This window comes from Cryptotermes secundus, unplaced genomic scaffold (genome assembly GCF_002891405.2).
Source record: "Cryptotermes secundus unplaced genomic scaffold, Csec_1.0 scaffold65, whole genome shotgun sequence".
NCBI lineage: Eukaryota > Metazoa > Arthropoda > Insecta > Blattodea > Kalotermitidae > Cryptotermes > Cryptotermes secundus.
Window position 1 is genome coordinate 641,078 of NW_019731975.1, and position 21,794 is coordinate 662,871.

At 39.3% G+C, this 21,794-nt stretch overlaps 1 protein-coding gene across 8 annotated transcripts in view; it reads left to right on the top strand.

The window, feature by feature from the left end:
- The window catches only part of LOC111867348 (putative protein kinase C delta type homolog), a 182,263-nt gene that overhangs the window by 153,129 nt on the left and 7,340 nt on the right, over nucleotides 1–21,794 (top strand). For 7 of the 8 annotated variants that reach the window (XM_023857125.2, XM_023857124.2, XM_033752650.1 and 4 more), the window contains 5 exons: nucleotides 7,632–7,858; nucleotides 12,813–12,986; nucleotides 13,881–14,035; nucleotides 18,915–19,053; nucleotides 21,292–21,480. In XM_023857125.2, the coding sequence (XP_023712893.1) occupies nucleotides 7,632–7,858; nucleotides 12,813–12,986; nucleotides 13,881–14,035; nucleotides 18,915–19,053; nucleotides 21,292–21,480 (884 nt within the window). The remainder of the gene's footprint in view (nucleotides 1–7,631; nucleotides 7,859–12,812; nucleotides 12,987–13,880; nucleotides 14,036–18,914; nucleotides 19,054–21,291; nucleotides 21,481–21,794) is intronic. The other variant, XM_023857122.2, reaches the window with a different exon arrangement.

Genomic DNA, 21,794 nt, shown 5'->3' on the forward strand with positions numbered 1-21,794 from the left:
ACTGCGGACCACCCCTCCTCCTATTCAAAAGATACGGGAAATAAAGCGACCAGCCCAGAATACGTGGAGCTGTACGTCCATTCCCTGTCCGTCGGGGAGTGCTACTCAATTAAGCACACGAACGACTGTTAGTTTTCAGTTTGTATTTATCCTGCTTAAAGACTGGATGTGAGTTACAGCCGTTTCATTTGGTGATCTCTAGTTTCTCGAACGCTGTCATTGGCGGAAGCCTAAGTGATGGTAAGGTAAAGTAAAAGTGTCCCTGTTCTTAACTAATTAAGCACTACGCCATGAAGGTGTATGGGGCAGTGGATGTATAGATCCACATTTTCTTAACCTCGGCACTAGCTGGGAGTGAGTGGTCAGCTTCACGCCCCGGTCTCTTTACCTCCTGGGAAAGAGCCCCCGGTACCCATTGGATAGGAGGTTGGGTGGACCCCAGAGCCGATCTGGACGACATGGAGAAGTGAAAAATCTTGCCCTCACCGAGACTCGAATTCCGACCGCTTGGGCTTCCAGCCCGCAGCCAGTCGCTAAACCGACTGCGCTATCCCGGCTCTTAAGTTGAGGTAATGTTCCGCTGTTGACCTGAAAGGACTGAGGAGAATAGTGAGAACACTAAGGAATGACAGTATCCCAGCCGAGATTCGAACCAAGCGCATACAGATTACAAGTGAGAAACGTCACCGATTTTGTCAGCTTTGTTGGAGCACATGTTGCTTTTTCCACAAGTACACAGTTCTAAAGTTCCGCTACCTGTACCCCTCTTCTCTTTCGTTTCATGGTCAGGGCTGGAAACGGGGGCAGAATGTGCTTATTATCAGAGCGCTTCGTATTCAGGAAAATTTAGGGGGCGGCCCGAATTGATATGTATGGATCACATAATAACAAAACCTGATTCAGGCGGAAATTAAGAGGAGACTGAACTCGGGTAATGCTTGCTACCATTCAGTCCAGAACCTTTTCCCTTCCCATCTGCTGGCCAAAAGCATAAAAATTATAATATACAAAACTATAATTTTGCCTGTGGTTTTGTATGGGTGTGAAACTTGGTCTCTGACATTAAGGGAGGAACATAGACCGAGGGTGTTTGAGAACAGCGTGTTTCGGAGAATATTTGGACCGAAGAGAGATGAAGTGACAGGAGGTAGGAGAAAACTGCATAATGAGGTGCTTCATAACTTGTACTCTTCTCCAAGTGTAATTAGAATGATCAAGTCGAGGAGGATGAGGTCGGCAGGGCGTGTACCACGAATGGGGGAGACAATGAATGCATATAGGATATTGGTGGGAAAGCCAGAAGGGAAGACCAAGACGTAGGTGGGTGGACAATGCTAAAATGGATGGACAGGATGGGCTGGTATGGACTGGATCGATCTGGCTCAGGATAGGGACCAGTGGAGGGCTCTTGTGAACACGGTAATGAATCTTCGGGTTCCATACAGTGCTGGGAACCAAACTTCACGAGTACATACCTTGGTAGACGTGAAGATATTTGAGTTACAGAAAGTGATAGAACTGGTTTCCGTCCGCATGGAGACTCAGGCCGGTACGGTCCTTCATGTAGATAGGTAGGTAGATGGATGGACGGACGGACGGACGGACGGACGGACAAGCGATTAAAATTTCATTCGGGAGACCGAATGACTTGACCAGTTTTCCATAGTTTCTTCCTTCTATGTCCTTCCAAATTTAATTTTCATTATCATCTAAAATATTCGTCAAAATTTCCGAAAAGACGCATGTGCCACCGTTTATATTAGGGGGTTGATAGAGGGAGTGAGGTAGTCCCTAGGCTACCAGATATTCTGAGAAGTAGTGAGTCTGGAACGGGGTCCACCTAGCCTCATGAGGATAACTGAGGAGCTATTTCAAGGCAGTAGCGGCTCCGGTCTAGATAACCGAGATTAACGGCCGTGGGGGTTCGTTGCGCTGACCACGTGACATCCTCTATCCGCCAGAGTTGGCACTAACTTCGTCGTCAAGCGGCGGTGACTCGGTCGGCATAGTTCGCTTGCGAACTAAAACCACGGAGTTCGTTTTTTTGTTTGTTTGGTAGTGCCTAGGTTACCGGGTTGCCTGTCGTCCCAGGAGACAGAAAACTTCAAAGTCATGTTGGATAACGGAGTGGGGATTACCGATAGAAGAACTGAATCTTGATGAAACAGAGCGTGAGTATGTGAACGAGATTCAGGTCTGGATCTAGTGAACACAGTAGTAAACCTTCAGTTTCTATAAAAGGCAATGAATTCATTGAGCGACTCAGTCATTGTTCTGTTCTCAAGAACTTTGCTCCTCGGAGTTTGTGCTTATCTAGACTGCAGGTAAAGATGGCAAAGATGACACCCACTAACAGAAATACTGTAGTATGTAACACAAGTGCTCGTAGACATACCAGTCCCAGTCTCACAGATAAGGCTGGAGCAGTGTAGGCATTTATGGCACTGTTTGCGCCTCAGAGGAAGTTTCAACGCACTGACATTCAATCAAGAGAAGAATCTTTTGTTGCTGTGGTCCTTTTTTATTAGCCTATTGCGTGATGTCAGTAAAGAAACCAGAAATAGTAATATTTTAGTAAGATCAAAGTGGGCACACTTTTAAACGAATTTTGTGTTTAGTAAGGGGAGATTGCCATCAATTAGTATGACCTTGAAACTCAATGGAGCCGATAGCGCAGTTGGTATAGCGACTGGCTACGGCCTGGACGGCCAAACGACCGGAGTTTGGGTCCCAATAGGAGCAAGATTTTTCTCCTCTCTACGTCGTTCAGACCGGTTCTGGGCCCCAATCAGTCTCCTATCCAATGGCTATGGAGGACTCTGCCCCCTGAACTCTGAACAGTCTTCACCCGCTCGAACACTGGGATTGTAAGTTCGAATCCCACCTCGAGGCATAGACGTCTGCGTGCGTTTATTCTGTGTTTGTGCTGTTCTGTGTGTAGGTAGCGGCCTTGCGACGGCCTGGTCCCCCGTCCAAGGAGTCCTACCGGCTGTGTATAGGATTAACAAACTGAAAAACGGGCCAAGGCCCAACAAAGGGCTGCAGAGCCATGGATGGATCGATAGGTACGTAGATAGGCAGGTAGTGCTTAATTACGTGAGCATAAGGACAATTTTACCTTGCCTGTTATTAAGGTAAAGGTTAAGCTATCCCTGTAACAAGCCGTGGAGATCCCTAGAGTTGTGAGACGTCGAGGCTCCCACATTTTCTCTAGACAGTCTGCTCACAGATGGCGATAAGGCTGTCAGCCCTACGCGCCGGTCGTCCCTTACCCCCCAGGAACATTCCTGGTACTCATTTCTCTTAGAGGCTGAGTCGACCCCAGGGCCATAGTGCGGCTGAAGGATTAGGTCAATTGAAAAAAAATACCTCATCGGCACAAAGGAAACAGGCCGTGAAGGCCCATAGGGTTGTGAAACGTCGAGGCTCCCACATTTTCTCTAGACCATCGGCTCACAGATAGCGAAATATTGGTAGAAGAATAGAAATGTTAAATATATTACTTTGCACTGAACACTGCAGCACAGGTAATTAGGGTGGCCTCCTGTTTGTAAAAAAGAAAGGTGAAGTTGTCGCAGGTCGCTGTGCTTAATTAGTTAAGCACTATGACATGAAGACATTTGGGGAGTGGATGTATAGCTCCAAGAGTGTTGACCTCGACACTAGGTGGGGGTGAGTGGTCAGTTTCAAGCCTCGGCTGCTACACCCTCAGAGAAAGAGCCCGTGGTGTCCATTGGATAGGAGGCTGGGTACTGTGGAGTAGAGAAAAATCCCTTGCCTTGCCGGGAATTGAACCCCGGCAGTCCAACTCATACCACTTTGTTATACCGGTTGACCTGTCCCGGCTGTTGGCCATCTGCTTATGCAGAGAAAAATTATTACCAGCACTTTACAGAGAAAGAGAGAGTCATTCCAACGCTTCAGAGACCTTTCTGGGAAGTTATCTCTTATGACACCGAACCTTGCTATGATTTAAGTAAACGTGTTTTTAAGCAAATGTTCTCCCTGATCCCCCCCCCCCGTTTGAGGCCTTCGTGTGTGGCAACGTGTAACTGCTCATTTAGAAAATGTCCCTGGAATAATACGCACCAAATCTATCGGTATGTCTCATACAGGTGCCACAGTTCCACTGCCGTATGGGACCTGTCAAAAGCAGTTGATAAACTCATCTAAGGTTTTCAGGTGAAATCCCTGCAGATATGAGCATACTTGTTTGTTTTAGGAATTAAAGTAGTTTCAGTGCATCCTTCAGTGACTTAAATAATACGTAAAAACGAATGCAACTAATTTCATTAATCTCACTGTTTGAAAAGTATAGGAAGGCCTACCCCCCCCCCGGTCCCCAAACGAAAATTGGCCCTGTACGTTCTGTGATTCAGAATGCTGGAGGTGTCACATAATACTGCCGCGTGTTGCCTATATAACGCGACAAGTGAATTCACGTGGGTTTCGAATTTGGATACTGTGTGTATTGGACGCTCACTTTTACACTTACAAATACAGTTATTCACATTCACAATTACTGTCAAACTGAAGACTGACTACTCTTATAGGGTCAAATGCAAACTGAACTCGTCTCTGAGTCTGAGTCTCATTTTACGACCGATGGTCAGTCGGCCAGTCTGTCTTGGAATAAAGCACCCATCTGGGGCTTGCGACCAGATCTTTATTACCGTCAGACAGTTGCAGGCCTGTTCTTTTTTTATGGGCGCCCTCTCTGACGAGAGGACGGGTCTGCCTTTTGTATATGCTGCTGGTCCTTGCCAGCGCAGTCTTTCTCGGGGCCAAGACACCTGGTACTCGAGACCATATATTACTGTCTCAAATTTGAGACTTCCCTTTTCGTCGCCTCCTACGACTCGCAGGGTCACGGTGGAGGTATTCGAACCCGTCTGAACATGGGCCAACTCGAACTCGATAGGGAGTACCACGTCGAAGGGTTCATTCCGCTCTCTGCCATCGAAACGTTACTTCAGCAGTTCGTGTGTTGCTAGTCGCTGTCGTGGGAACGTTGGTTGTTGCCTAGGAAATCAACTCTGATCTTCTGAACCATTCCGGCTTTCTGACGAAACACCATAATATATTTCAAGGAAGGACTAAATCATTGGTCATATGTGCAGAACACTAATGCACACAATTGCAACTCAGGCCTTTATTATTATTATTATTATTATTATTATTATTATTATTATTATTANTTATTATTATTATTATTGTGACATGACGCCTGAAAGCGAGACCGCCTGTGTGGTCTAGTGGTCAGAGTTGCTGGCTACAGATCCAGAGGTCCCGGGTTCGATTCCCGGCGCTACCAGATTTTCTGAGAAGTAGTGGGTATGGAACGGGGTCCACTCAGCCTCGTGAGGATAATTGAGGAGCTATTTCAAGGAAATGTCGGCTACGGTATAGAAAACCGAAATTAACGACCGTAGGGATAACACACGTTTCCTTGACAACAAGCCGTAACAGTCCAGTTCTAGCCAGCGGCTCGCTAACACACCTTTCCGTAGCAACGGATACAGACAGAATAACAGAGGAACTATAAAACATGGTGACTTACATTCGGTTCGCCCCGAAGTTATAGTTCAGTTGTGTGTGTGTGAGTGAGGAGGCGAATACTCCACCATGATCCTGCGGGTCGTAGGAGGCGACGAAAAGGGAAGTCTCAAATCTGAGACAGTAAAATATGGTCGCGAGTACCAAGGGACTCGGACCCGAGAATGACTGCGCTGGCGAGGACCAGCAGCATATACAAAAGACAGACCCGTCCTCTCGTCAGAGAAGGCGCCCCACAGAAACAAGACCGTATCTGTCAAACAGTAATAAATATCTGGTCATGAGCCTCATATGAGGCTCGGAACCAAGACTTACTGACTGACCGTCAGTCGCAATGTGACTTTGACTTTGTAATAAATTCATCCCGTGTGCAGACGGTGTCGAAAAGGGAAGTCTCGAAACTGAGACACTGAAATGTGGTAACGTCCCACGGGACTAGGACCCGAGAATGACTGCGCTGGCGATGACCAGCAGCAATTGTAAACGACAGACACGCCCTCGTCAGAAAGAGCGCCCCACATCAGCAGAACCGCAGCTGTCTCACAGTAACAAAAATCTGGTCGTAAGCCCCAGATGGGTGCTTTATTCCAAGACCAGACTTGCTGACTGACCGTCGGCCGTAACATAAGGCCCAGACAGTAAGAGATTCAGAAGTTTAGTGTTCAGCCGTGGACTGCTAACCAGCTGACAACGGAAGGTGAAGAAGTGACCGATTCGTAAATTAGAACCAGGCCAGTCACACGGAAGAGAAGACACTCGTAGTCCAATAAGGAATGGAGCGAGTCGTAGGCAGTCACTGATTGTGAGCTGTTACAGTTGATTGTAATCGTATTAGAAGGGCCACTAAATCCAGTTATGTAATCCAGAGCCCATTATTATTAGTCAAGCTAACTCCGATTACATATTATTATTATTATTATTATTATTACTACTCTATCACTTTAATTCAGGGTCTTTTCTGGCTGTATATAATATTTCATGCTGGAAGCTATTTTGAATTAAAAAAGTAATATTTATACCAAGAGGGGAGATAAAAACATATTTAAAAGTTACAACATAATGCTGTCAGTAGAGAGTTATACTGATTGTACTCCCACACGAAATTGAACGTTTCCTTTCTTAATACTTTTAAGGATTATTTTGTTTAAGTCGAAGATTTGAGGTTTTCACAGTAGTCTCTGTAAAGATTAGCGTAATCTTGGGATGCGACACCATGCAATCTGGTGGATGTTTACCTATATTCTGGGAGAATTCGCAGTCTCCATCTTCAGGAATGAAACACTGGTAAGCATTTGCTGAATACATGGCATCACATTTCAGGTAATCTCAACCATAATCTGCAGTCTGAGAGCATATCCTTCCCTCATCTTGCATCACAGTATTGCACCTAATTTCTGTGTATACATTAACACCTGCTTTTCTCTTTATTGGAAAGCATGGCTCTTCTGCACCTGCTGTAGCAGTTAGGGACTGAATTTGCTGAGAAGGTTTTAGCTCTAATGACAGTTTAGACAGTGCAGCAGATGCTGGAAAATGTTAAATAGAAGGCTCCATTGTAGCAACCCTCCTGGCTTGCATCCCAGACCACTCATTTTTAGCAGTACACTAGTAATTATATATCCAAGGAGTGGCAAAAGACAGCTACAGGTATCATATAACAAGTGAAGAAGAAATCACGCACCCACAATGCATCTGAAAGAAACATTTTGCTCTGTTGTGGAATGTTACTCTCCACCCTGGGCTGTGTGTGTGGTAATCTGGACAAAGGTCCCACAAATTAAATAACTAAACTCAGGTATGAGAATAAATTTGTTAACCCTTTCCATGAACATTGTGCTGCAGCATCCTGTTGCACATTGCTTATTTTCACTTATTCGTTGTCTCACTTGATGGCCATATTGGTCAAAATATATAGTGAATCAGTGAGGTGAAAAATAATTTTAAAATTAAAAAAACGTGACTTTTAAGATTTTAACACAAGTTCACATGTGAGACAGTGAATAAGAATTGAAGATTTCCAGGGACACTTGGAAAGAAACTACACATATTAATTGTGTTTGCTATTTCTGTGATAGCTGCCTCATGTAGCAGTGGAAGCAGCACTGACTCTGCTATATCCAGCGCAACCCTGAGCAGCAGTTCTACACTAGGTCTTGATCCCTATGATGACCACAGTCCTACCAGCACACTTGCCAGGAGTGGTCGTGTCACACCACCTGCAACCACAATTCCACGGTTCAGGAAATACACAGTAGAAGACTTCCATTTCCTTAAAGTTCTTGGCAAAGGCAGCTTTGGAAAGGTAATCTCTTAATATCTGATACAAAATTTTTAGGATCAGTATTATAGAGCAAAAGAATTTCCTACAAAAACTCAGTTTCTTTACAATGATGCATTATGAATTCAGAACTGTAGCAAAAGTAAATATTGATTAATATTGATAATAGAAGTTATTGTATTAAAAAACAATGATGCGTTATGTGAATATTGATAGAGTATAGTGACTGTGACTGCATAGAGAAGAGTGCTCAAAGAGAAGAATTTCGTACACTTCAGAAAGATTTAAATCTGTAGTGTTTAATGATATGGAGTGGAAATGAACTGTAATTGCTCTGCTGTATACCAGTAATAAATAAACATCATGTAAATTGCAAAATAACTCGTTTTGAAAGCATATATACTCCAGTCTGGGGTAAACATTTTTGCTCTTTATACGATTTGAAGTTCTCGTACAAATGGTTATGAAGATTCCTATTGTCTTGAATATAATGCCATATAGTCTGCTGAAAGTCAACTGACACTTAAGAGGAATATGTCAATTTATTTTTAGTGGACTACATGGTGGTATATTCCAGAAGATAGAAATCTTCATTTCTGCTTTCCTTGTATTATGGGGCGTATAGGCAAGGGGAAAAAGATAACTAAAATTGAAGCCTTTTTGTGTTGCATGTGTGCGATCATTGAGAGGAATGATTTTGGAGAATGCTCTTGCTATCCTTAATATACTATTTTGCCTATATTTGGAAAAATGCTACTGTATTACTTTTGTGGCAATGTATTGTAGATCTGATTTCATACATGTGTGAAGTGGCTTCAGAATTCTGCCAATCATGTTATACTCTAATAATTTCATGGTAAGATTCCATTTTGGTCTTCTAAAACTGAAATAGAGTTAACAGTACTAGTAATGTCATCTTTCTAAGAACAAACCTAATAGGAGGGGGTAGCAATCCAGGTATCTGGCTCCCTGCAAGGATTATTTTAATAAATCAAAATTTAAAGAAGAAGAAATATACCAAATATTGATACCAAAATTTCAACGTACTATATTTAAAGAAAATATATTCATGTATCTGGAATATAGTAAAGCCATCGGTAAAATTAATGTTAAATGGCTTAAATGCAAGTTTGTAAGCAAATATTCTTGTTTTACCCCCCACAAAAATACTGGCTGCCCCCTCTTGAAAAATATTGTGGGGTCACCCATGAATACCAGTTGCTTCATTGGTAAATAATGTAAATGCAAGTGTCCTGCTGCCCAGACTCATTGGATGTACATGTTGAAAAGTCATACACATGCGGACAGCAGTAAAACTCTGTTTTCCAAGATCTTCAACTGGAAGGATTACAAGAGTTTTATTTAAAAAATATTGTACTTGAAAATACAATTCACTTTTAAGTTTTGAATTTCAACAGAATTATAATATTTAGGTTGGCTCTTTTATTTATTTTGTGATGCTCTTACTCTCTCAGACTTTGATATTGTAAATGGCTATCACAGATACTTTATCTTTACAATTTCTGGAACCACTTGTGGATCCTTGCATTTCCGTGGAAGACAGTTTGAGAAACACTAGTCTAGGTGGTGGTGCTCAGTAAACTAAATTTAAAGTTCTTTGACAGTGGTGTTATAGTGTGTTCAAGATTATTCTTTATCCTTCATCTCTCTTCTTACATAAAACTGGGATGCTGGACAAAGTCCAAAAGAATAATCTTAAAGTCAGCATATGGTAATTCAGAACAGCATAATAATCTATATACTAGTTTTCATTTCATGCATCCTCTTGTGTTATAATATACAATTTCTTTATTAAAACCGTCAACACACAATTATATTAAGGTCAGTGCTAAGTTTGGCTCTGCTACACGTTTCGGCTACCAAAATCGCAAAAACCAATAATAACTGACTCGAAGTTGTAAAGCAGGGCTCTCCAAACTTTTTGAAATGCCGGCCACATTAGGTCATTCAGCACTTTCAACGGGCCAGATAAAATGAGAAATTAATAACTCTAGGTATATGAGTTTTTTTGAAAGCACAGAATTTCATAAACTAAATACAAAGTACGTGAGAATAAATTATCGTATATTAATGACAACAGACAGTAGCAGCAAATGCTCATATTTTCATCACAAATTATAATAAAACAATTAATGTGGATGATGGAACTCTTTTTGCATTCTTAAAATCTGATTAAATTGAGGTTCAAATTTTGAAACGCTAATCACAAGTAGCAACTTTAAATGTTCATCGGATAAATTTGTCCTGTATTTCGACTTGATATACTTCAGCTGGGAAAAAGTTTGTTCACACAGATATGTCATCCCAAAAATCGAGATAAATTTACAAGCACATTCTTTGAATTTGGAAATTGCTCAGAGTTCAGAAATTTATAAAATTCGATAAAATTTCCTTCCTTGTATTTGTCTTTAATATGATAATTTTCCTGATGTTCAATAATTACCATTTGAATTTGACTTGGGACATCTGCAGCATCACAGTCAAACGGATTTTGAAACAATTTAATTTCCTGAGCACTGGCATCCAAATCAGCAAATCGCTTCCGAAATTGTTCTTTCAAATCTGAAATGACTAAATTTGCAAACGAGGAAGGAAATTCTGCTTCACCCTTTTTATGCAACTCTGCACAGTATAGCATATGAACAAAGTTACAATTTTTCACTTGGCTTTCCAGAAGTATCAACTTTGCTCTGAATGCCCTGATAAGTGCAAATAAATCACAGACTACGTTATTTTCACCCAGAAACTTTAAATTCAAATTGTTCATATGGTTCACAAGATCAGCAAAAAATGCTAATTTCCAAAGCCACTCGGTATCAGATAAAAGTGGGTTGTGATGGTTTTTCTCGGTAAGAAATATATCAATTTCATTCCTGAGCTGAAAGAAGAGCGAAATAACTTTTCCACAGCTAAGCCATCAAACTGCAGTACAATATATCGGGCCAATAAGCTCGGAATCACATTCCTCGAGAAAAGACCGAAACTGGCGATGGTTAAGTGCATGACAGCGAATGAAATTAACGATAGAAATAACAGGTTTTAAAGCAGAACTCATATCAACGTGTTTTCCACAAAGTGCTTGTTGGTGGATAACACAGTGAAGAAACATTGGCTTTGATATTCCTGCATCCTCACAAGCCTTTCTAATGTGGCCACCCAAACCTATTTTTATACCAGACATGTTTTTTCCTCCATCAACTGTCATGCACTGCAGACAGTCCAAATTATATTCTGTTAGTGTTTCTTGTATTTCTTTGAAGATATCATCTCCTGTTGTAGTGCCATGCATGCTGTGAAGTGACGCTAATTCCTGTGTGTCATTAAGTTCTTCGTCGATGCCTGCAATTTGCTGGACAATATTATTTCCCATATTTTAAATCCAACGAGCAGCAGTATTTGGCGCAAGACTTATCATTTTAAAAAGATTAAGTTTTTCGGGGCACAACTCAGTCACTGCTTCCATCATACACTCTTTGATGATATTGCCATCATTGAATGGTTTTCCTTTTTTAGCCAAAACATAAGCAACCTTATAGCTTACCTAGGTTAAGGCTTCATTTTCTGATGTTGCTTTCGTAAATAAGTCTTGCTGAGAACGCAGACAACAACGTAATGATTCAAATTTATCTGAATGCTGCTTTTCTTTAAATTGTGAAAACGCTGAAGCATGCTTTGTGTCATAGTGACGACATATATTGTATTCTTTCAACACAGCAACAATATATTTACATATCAGACATAAGCTTTATCCTTTGAATTCGATTGTATGAAGAAATATTTTATGCCCCATTCTTCATTAAACGCACGACATTCGTCGTCAAATTTTCTCTCCTTTTTTCCATCCATGTTAAAACTTGAAAAGAGAATAATAATACAAAAATTAACAATAAAACGAATACTAAATAAATATAACAAATATTCTAGTAATTTTACTATGTACAGTCTTGTTAATTTGAAAAGTTTAAATAAATCAATTTATATACAATTATGAAATTATTAAAATTACGAGATCTCTGTACAAGCAAATATATGAATAAATTTATTCAGTTACAAGTTGAATATTATGGAAGTGTAACCACTTGACTTTATTACACACATCAACTACACTACACACACTACTCTTCGTACACTTATGCACAGACCGGGGCATTTCTGCACATTTCTTTCGCGGGCCATAGTTTGGAGGCCCTTGATGTAAACCATCACTGGAAGAATTTTAATCTTGTTTCATACTATAACTTTCGTTTTATATAGTTTAATTTATTGTACTTTTATGCTGAGTATTTTAATATAATTAATATTATTGTATCCAATTTTACTAGTACTGCAGGTCAGTGGTGTATATATATTGGCCATGTATTTGCCTGATGATGGCTTTTGGTAGCCGAAACATGTAGCAGAGTCGAACTTGGCACTGCCCTTAATATAGTTGGGTTGTGACGGTTTTAATAAAGAAATTGTATATTTTTACAGAATAACATTATACAAATGACATAGAAAATTCTTCAAAAAGTGTAACACAGTTATTTCAAATTTCAGTGTTCAGCAATTGATATTCATGATTAGCAGTTCTTCATAATACATCATATGCCATTAAGCATTTGAAACGTCATGAAGATAACATTTTCCATGTGTTCAGTCACCAGCCATTGAGCATTATTTTCATGTTAACATAGAAGAATGATAATAAATCAAATGTACAGCATAATTATGAAAAGATAATTTAAAACTGGAAATTTATGGATGCAATAGGACACACTCCAGCAGATTGTTTGCATATGTGAATGCTTTAACCAACATTGAACCAATGTCACAAGAAAATTCCTGCTGCACGCTTTATGTCCTCAAATTTGAATAGAAATTTTAGTTTAAACCTTTATTTCATGTATTATTTTGTGTATGGGACAATTGAATGTTGGATTTACCTAAACATTTTGTTATAATTGTCATACTGCAGGTTCTGCTCGCAGAACTGAAAGGCACTGAGTGCTATTATGCTGTCAAGTGTCTCAAGAAAGATGTGGTGCTGGAAGATGATGATGTAGAATGCACGCTGATAGAAAGGAAAGTCCTGGCACTGGGAACAAAACATCCGTACCTCTGCCATCTTTTCTGCACCTTCCAGACTGAGGTAACGGACTTGCATGTTGCGAGAAAGCTACTTTCTCTTTCAGCCCCTGACTGCACGGTTGTGCAGGTCAGGACATTGAGGAAGAAGTAGAAGATGGATGAGAAGAAGAAGAGTAAGAGGATAAAGGAAACGAACCATGAGCACTGGAAATGTAATGAAGTGTGGAACAGAATACAGAATAACTGGAAGGTGGAAGAAGCGCAAAAGAAAGGAGAAAGGGGAAGAACGTTAACTCAGAATGAAATATACATATGTGCACAAATCGGTGACATTAACTTATCCACTTGCCCGTCCTGGTTCTTCTCAGACTGCACATTGAAAAGTTAATACTACTGATCATTTGAGGTATCCTAAGTTTCAAGTTTGGGCAGCGCCATAGCTCAAGCGGTTAGTCGCTGGCTACCCACTGCGGCAGCCCGGATTCGATCCCGGGTCTGGTCAAGTGGGATTTGTGGTGGACAAAGTGGCATTGGGGCAGGTTTTCTCCGAGTACTTCAGTTTCCCCTGCCAATCTTCATTCCACCAATTGCTCCACAATCACCGTCACCTATCATCTGGAGCTGGTACATTAGGCCAGAAGTGACCGCAGTACAAGGGACTTAGTCCCACCCCACTAGCAATAAAAAAAGTGTCAAGTTTACATCCATGTCTGTTTGGCGCTAACTGCAACCACATTACAGGTCATGGCTCTATGAAAATCATGGATTTGGACCATGACATCACAAAAGTATGAAATATTCCACAAATTTGATTTAATTAATATGTTTAACATGTTTTTTCTCTAGTTGTTATTACAGAACACTTCCAAAATGTGATTCCTACTTAATTTTCATAACAAGAACATGATTTAGAGAATAGTGGCTTAAGTTGCACTTATATTACATATATTTGCAGTCTCATTTGTTCTTCGTGATGGAGTACCTCAATGGTGGTGACCTGATGTTCCACATACAGCAAACTGGGAGATTCCCTGAGCAGAGAGCCAGATTCTATGCAGCAGAAATAGTCTCTGGGCTCAAGTTCCTTCATAAGAAAGGTGTGGTGTACAGGTGAGAGAGAAATGCATGGTTCATGCTTCTGGAAGTCGAAGGAATTATTATCAGTAACCCATGAGTATCTTGTGCATCATCTATATGTAGAGTACTTCTGATTATCCATTCTAATGAATGGAAAGAGACATGAGAATAGTAAAAAAACAAAGATAATCCAAGATATTTTGTGGAAACGTAGAAATATATGCGTGGTGTCCAGTATCTATAATTATCTTGAGAACTGTACAACTTAAAAAGAAGTTTTGAACGCAAAATATGTTCCATTTTTCTCTTCAACATTTGCTTGAAACATCTTTCATTGTGATAAATATTCAGCAAGTTACACAAGATACGCACAGAACTGAGTGTAGAGTTTTATATAAAGTCGTTAAACTTATATAGTCTAAACTGAAATTAATAATGCCTGATAATTTCTCAAAAAACATTCTTCAATATCAGATTTTATCAAAATCTATCCAACAGTCCTCAAGTTGTAGGATTTGAGGTCCTCACAGTGGTAGTTATGAACAGTTCCATATTCTGGATATAATACCTTGTAGTCTAGTGAAAGACAATTGACACTTCGGAGGAACATGTCGCCTTCATATTCAGGGTCGAAGCTCTGCTTGCTACCTGCTTCATGTTGATTTCTTGGTTGGCTTAATCTTTGACCCGAAAGGTGGAGACGACATGTTCCTCTGAATTGTTGGTCAACTTTTACCAGACTACATGTCATTATAGCCCAGAAGACAGAATTCTTCAATCCTCAAGCTGTTTCGTGCTTACTGATACGTGAGTAAACAGATGGTTTGGATAAAGTTAATGGGCACCTGGCATGGTTACAAAATCACCTAAAAAGAATAGATAAGATACAAAATAGATAACCTGTGCAAGGGCAATAAGGAATGTCTTGTTATACAGAAACTCAAGTCTTGCAATTTTATTTTCATCCTGTCCTTATTTAGAAGCTATTGTTGCTGATAGTTACAGGTAGGACCACATGGCAGCAATGAGGGTTGCCTGTGTTTCAGTTGACATTCCAGTCTCAACTTTTGCTGAAAACATATTTCCTTTATACATATTGTGCTTATTCAGTGAATAGGTAAAGGTAAAGATGTCCATGTCCTTAACTATTTAAGCACTATGTCATGAAGGCATATCGGAGAGTGGACGTATAGACAAACATATTATGACCTTGGTACTAGCTGGAGGTGAGTGGTCAGCTTTTAACACCTACAGCTTTACCCCCAGGAAAAGAGCTGCTGGTACCCATTGGATAAGAGGATGGGTGGGCCACAGAATCTGTCTAGATGACATGGAAAGTAGAAAAATCTTGCCCCTATTGGTACAAAAGCTCCAACTCTTTGGCCATTCAACCCATAGCCAGTTACCATATGGACTGCGCTATTCAGTGGATTAATGATATGATATATAAGTATGGACAAGCAAGATCATTTCAGATCATTCAGAATAATATGGGTTTGCCTATTAATATAAGGAATTGTTATGAAATGTACGTGGGGAAAAAATGGCGTGTAAGCTGATAATGTTGAAATAATATGTAACTAGTACTGTACTCTGGGATGTGCTGCCAAGTTACCAGGTAAAAATTTAGTATTTGGAGGAACATACTGCTTTCATCTTCAGGGATGAAGAGTAAGCCAAGCTTGCAGTATGTTCCTCAGAAATGTCAGTGAACTTCACACCCTGAAGATATTATTCTTCATAGTCTCTGCTCTAAAAACATAAAATCCAACATTGAAGTAATACCTATCAGTGCTAAAGTTTACGTGGGATAAACTGGAGTGTATGATGATGTGGGATGTCGATGTTCTAAAAGACAACCATGTAAAACTAACAATTGTATATATTAAATGTACACAATAGCTGTGAAGCTATGTGGAATATCGATGTTCAAAAGTTTGCCGGCCCTGAAAAGGGCAGTTTGTTCCACCATGCGTACGCTAGTAGTTTGCTGTTTTGTAGCAGACCAAGTCTTTATGGCCATTCAGCTGGTCTGGCTGGCCAGTGATGTGCTGCATGCGCCGGTAGGAACAGCTGCCTATGGTGTGGATGCTGACGGAGCCGTTGTCTCAGCATGGTTGCTGGAGAGGTGCTGCAGCTATGTTAGCTGACTTTGGCACAGTTAAGAACTGATGACTCTGATGACTGATCGCTCTGAACCGAATGTGATCACTGATGATAGCGACTTTTGAGCTCTGCCTTTTATACCATGCTTGCTGGGCAGAGCTAAACTTGCAGTTGCGATTGTGAGCGCTGATTGACCAGCGCACGCGATGATCTAAAGGTAGGCTGGGCAGTGAGTGCTGTATAAATACGAGCGTTGGCAGCAGTGTGTGGCAATGTGACATTGACTTGGCTTGAGCAGAAGTTGAATGCTGTCTGTTAGACTGACAAAGCTGCGTGTTAGAATGTGGGAGGTTCCCACAATGATAATTTCAAACTAATACCTCATACTTAAATTTATGAAGTGTTTGTAATGTGGGAACCTCCCACAGTGCACGGAAAACAGACAATGTTTATACATCATTTGCAGTCTGTGTGAGGTTCCCACAGTAGTGTTGATATTGTACCTGAGGGTCAGAGCACTCCATTACCATCTGCTAGACCTGGTTATGTTGTGACTTGAAGATATTTGTCACTGTTCTTTAGTGGTCAAATTGGGAGCATTTTGATCTTTTGTTCAAAATTTAAGATAAAGGGAAGCTGAGTGGTAATGATCTTTATTTTTATAGACAATATTTGTCAAAAATATTTCCTCTATATAGCAGCTCTTTGTAATGCATAATCTTATTTTCACAGGCTTAGTATCTTGGTATAAATTTACTTGTCTTTCAAGAACTTTTTAAGTTAGGTATTATTGGTATTATTGTAGGTTGTATATCGAATTATAATGTGTTGAAAAGCTACTATAAAACTATCAAAAGTATACTAAAGTGTATATTAAAAAGGTTAAAGAATTGAACCACCGCACAGTGTAGAAAACACAGAATGTATATCCGCCGAGACAAGGAACACATACGCCATATTGTATGCTCAGATAAAGATACATATCGTATAAATAGCACTACTATCCACACACCACAACCCGTACACCATAGAAACTTGTCGTTGGGCTTCACAACTGGGCTTACTACATAGAAAGTTTCTATAATAAGACCTACAAACAACGTACGTGCCCATTTTCTACATTGAAGCAGTGAAACCTAAAATATTTAATTTGGCATACAATTCTTAACTTATCATCGAAAAGCATTTCACATTTTAAATATTTTTAATAGACTTTTAATATTTTATAGCATTTCAACACATTATAATTTGATATACGGTACACCCTTACATTTGTCTTTTATCTTATTTATGTATTTGCTACTTTATTCTAACATAAACTTGAGGCAAGAGTTTTATGTCAGTACATAACATGACGCGTTGCACCGATAAGGATCCATATCGGTATTTCAGTGAGTATATGTACAACTGCCTGATGATGGTCTTATGTGACCGAAACATGTAGCAGTATAAAGATTGAAAATAAAACCGAATATTTGTTGTGTTGACAGTGACATAATTCTGGTAGTTAAGCTGAATATTCTTTGTCAGTTTTATATAACCATGGTGATGTATAATGATCACAGCTGACAGGCTCCTTCAAAGATCTATTTGTATCTAATTCTGAGATTCATACAATCAAGACAAGACATAGTAATAACCTCCATTATCCATCGTGTAACTCTTAGCTGTCTTTCAAAAGGGAACATATTATTTTGGAATTAAAATTGTTAATAAACTTCCACCTAATATAAAAGCCCAAGCTCATGAGATTAAAAAATTTAGGTCTGCTGTTAAAAGATTCCTATTTTTAAATTCATTTTATTCATTGGATGAATATTTTAACTGTGACAACATGTAACTGGATTTGTTACGGGTAGTAGTTTATAGTGCTTTATTATTATAGATGATGGTTTTTGTTCATGTTGTATATTGTTAATATTTTTAACTGGTTTGACATTACACTTGTGAAATTAAATCTGGAATTGCCATGGCAGAAGCTGCATTTAGCAAGAAGAAGAATCTTTTTACCAGCAAATTGGACTTAAATTTGAGAAAGAAACTAGTGAAATACTACATTTGGAGCATGGCTTTGTATGGGGCTGAAACTTGGACAATTAGGGCAGTAGATCAGAAACACCTGGAAAGCTTCAAAATGTGGTGTTGGAGAAGGATGGAGAAGATCAGTTGGACCGATTATGTGAGAAATGAAGAAGTGTTATTTAGAGTCAGTGAGCAGAGGAATATCCTACAGGAACTAAGAAAACGGAAGGCTAATTGGATTGGTCATATCTTACGCGGTAACTGCCTTCTAAAAGAAGTTATTGAAGGAAAGAAGTGACCAGAAGACGTAAGAAGATACTGGATGACAGATACTGGGGACAGAAGAGGATATTCTCATTGAAGGAGAAAGCTCTAGATCGCATTAAGTGGAGGAACTGTTTTGGAAGAGACTGTGGACCTGTCGTCTTGACAGATTACTGATGAATGAATGAATGAATGACATTACACAATTGTGATGCAGTATGTGATGCTTACTCATGTTGACTATTTCTATATCCATTGGTGTTTAACCATGTAAGGATTTATGGAATGGTGAATAAATGAATGAATGAATGAATGAATGAACGAACGAACATGCAAACATGACCCACATGCCTATTTAGCAGTTTGAAGTAAATCAAGAGGGAAATGAATTTACATTATTAGTTCCAAATTAGAAAAATTTCTGACACAGTATTAGCTGTATGTCAAATAGTTCATTATATCAAGATATAACACTAAAGGTATCTATTCTACCTTTAGTTTATGCAATTTTATGTTTCAGAGATCTCAAACTGGACAATATTTTGCTTGACTTTGACGGCCATGTTCGCATAGCTGATTTTGGAATGTGTAAACTTCAGATCTACCTGGACAGGACGGCAGATACATTCTGCGGAACACCTGATTACATGGCCCCAGAGGTTAGTTGTAACTAGACTCAGCTTTATTCAGAAATGAAAGAAAATACTGCTTAATACAAGTTGAGGCAAAGTAGATAATTACTATGAACCCATAAAACCACAGTTAATTTTTCCTGGCAGTACATATCGTAACAACATGCTAATATAATTTTTAATAAAATATATCAAGAAAAATTAATTAAAATGCGAGTATGTTACTAAATGTAATGGAGTAACGAACATGGAATAAGAGAACAATTTTAATTTGATAGAAGTCCCCTATCTCTTTTAAATAAATAAACTAGAAAAGTTTGAAGAAAATATACAGGTTAATGAATGAGACATCTCAGGAAAAGTGAGAAGACTGGGAGATGTAAAAAATCATTTTAATGAATTTATGAAAGCAAGCACTTGTTGATCTAAATGCACCTCACAAGATTGGCTAACAGTGTTCAGGTGCTGCAAATCATACAGAAAGCAGTACAAGTAAAGATGAAGTTGTCCATCTGCTTAATTAAGCATCACACCATGAAGATACAGGAATGCAGATGTATAGTTGCATGCATTCTTAACCTTGACAGTAGGTGGAGGTAAGTGAACAGCTGTATGTCCTGGCCACTTTACCCATGACACCCATTGGATAGATGACTGGGTAGGCCCCAGAGCCATTCTGGACATTTGGAGATGAGAGAAATGTCTTGTGCCTGCCAGAAATTGAACCCCCATACCCTGATGATCATCCCGTACTCTTGTTACTATACTGACTGAATATCCATGATGTAATAAGTAAGTAAAAGTAAAGGTATCCCCTTAATAGGCCCTGGAGCCCCATAGGGTTGTGAGATCTTGAGGCTCCAATATTTTCTAGACACTCGCATCACAGATGGCGGTAAGTTTGTCAGCCTTACATGCCTGTTCTTGTTGTAATAGGGAGCAATATTTCAGCAGAAATGTCCATAATTTGTCTGATTTTTTCTTTTCTACAAATAGTGTTTTATTGACCTTGTGGTCTTGCTGTTTGTCGCTATTTGAATTGTTTGCTTTCTAACCTTCTGTAATTGCATGATATACATGCTCCCATTACTTGCAGCGATTCTTAGCGGTAGATCCACTGTTACCAGAATTCACGTACAATTTTGTAAAGCTGTTGTTAATGTTGCATGGGGAAATATTTAATACTGAGATTTTTTACTCCTTGATGGTGCTGCCACCAGTTACTATTGCCCAGTGATGCTGAGTGTATTGAGAGTTTATACCATTAGAAGAAGTATGACTAATGAGTGTTGAGCACTCAGTGGAAGTACTCAGAAAAATACCCACTCGTACTTTGTCCACCACAAATCCTACATTAATTGACCTGGGTTCAAACCTGGGCTGCTGCATTGGGAAGTCAGTACCCAACCACCTGAACTATGGTATGGCCCCATTGCTAAGTTAAAATATAACGCTTAACATTATGTTATCCTTCAATCATTGATGTGAGGGGTCATGTTGTTGTAGTAGTTGTCCGTATGGTAATGTCATTAACATGTTGAGCCTGTTTTGATTTTCATTTAGTTCACATCTTACTTAGTATTTTAAAAGGACTTTCTTACATTATCGTATCGCTAACATTACTTCAAGAATTAAAAATCTGGAATGTATTTCTTCCATGTTCATTATCTCATATGATCCCACAACTATCTTAATTTGACAGCTAGTGCTAAACACACAGATGACTACACAGTTTCTCAGTTAACTCCATGGCCTTTATTAATGAAGTAAAGATTTTCTTTGTTTTATTTCTACATCGCTGACGTGTTTCTCTGGGGAACAAGAGACTTGAAAAGTGAGTAATGGAGTATATTTTAACATTAAAATAAATGGACTGTGATCATTCAAATTAAGCACCTTAAACAAGAATGTTTATTGGTTAATCATTGTATTGTTAATTTTATTAATCATATTCAGTATGTAGAAAAACCAGACAGATATTCATAACTGTCAGTGGGAAATCAGCAGTACATGCTGTAAAATCTCTGTGGTACAATCATTTCGGTGTAGTTACTCATGACGTGTTTAATAACCTGTGTTTTGGCTCTTCGTCTTGCTAAGTTTGTCTCACCATTACATAGTTGTTTAAATGTATAACATCTTATTGTGGTCCAGGAATATTTGTGGTATTGAAAGGTTAATATGATAAAACTTTTGTTATAGGTACATTTATTATGAATCATTGTATACTGCATGATATACAGTACTGTTGTCTTCCTGAAACAGATTATAAAAGGACTAAAGTACAATCAGTGTGTGGACTGGTGGTCTTTTGGGGTTCTCCTATATGAAATGTTGATCGGTCAGTCTCCCTTCAGTGGCTGTGATGAAGATGATCTTTTCTGGTCTATCTGCAATGAGCAGCCACAGTATCCCAGATTCCTGTCACGAGAAGCCAACAGCATACTCCATCTGGTAAGTTCTTTTATTTACCTGTTTTCAGTACAAGTTACTGAGGTTTTCTAGTAAACTTTCTGTTAACATGTGAAAACTAATTATACATTCCATGCTGAATAATTCATAGCAATAAAATGTCTTACTTATGTGATTGCTTACTTCTTGGCCCTGTGGTCTTCTAAGAAACTTTTCCTCCTTTTTGACAGATGCCCTTTCTTCTTGTATACATCCAGACTCCACCATTTGGTTTCTTGATACGCTGTATAGCCTCATGCCCAACCCACAACTTGGTTGACCAAGGGCTGTCTTTCATGGAACCCCCCCACTTCAAC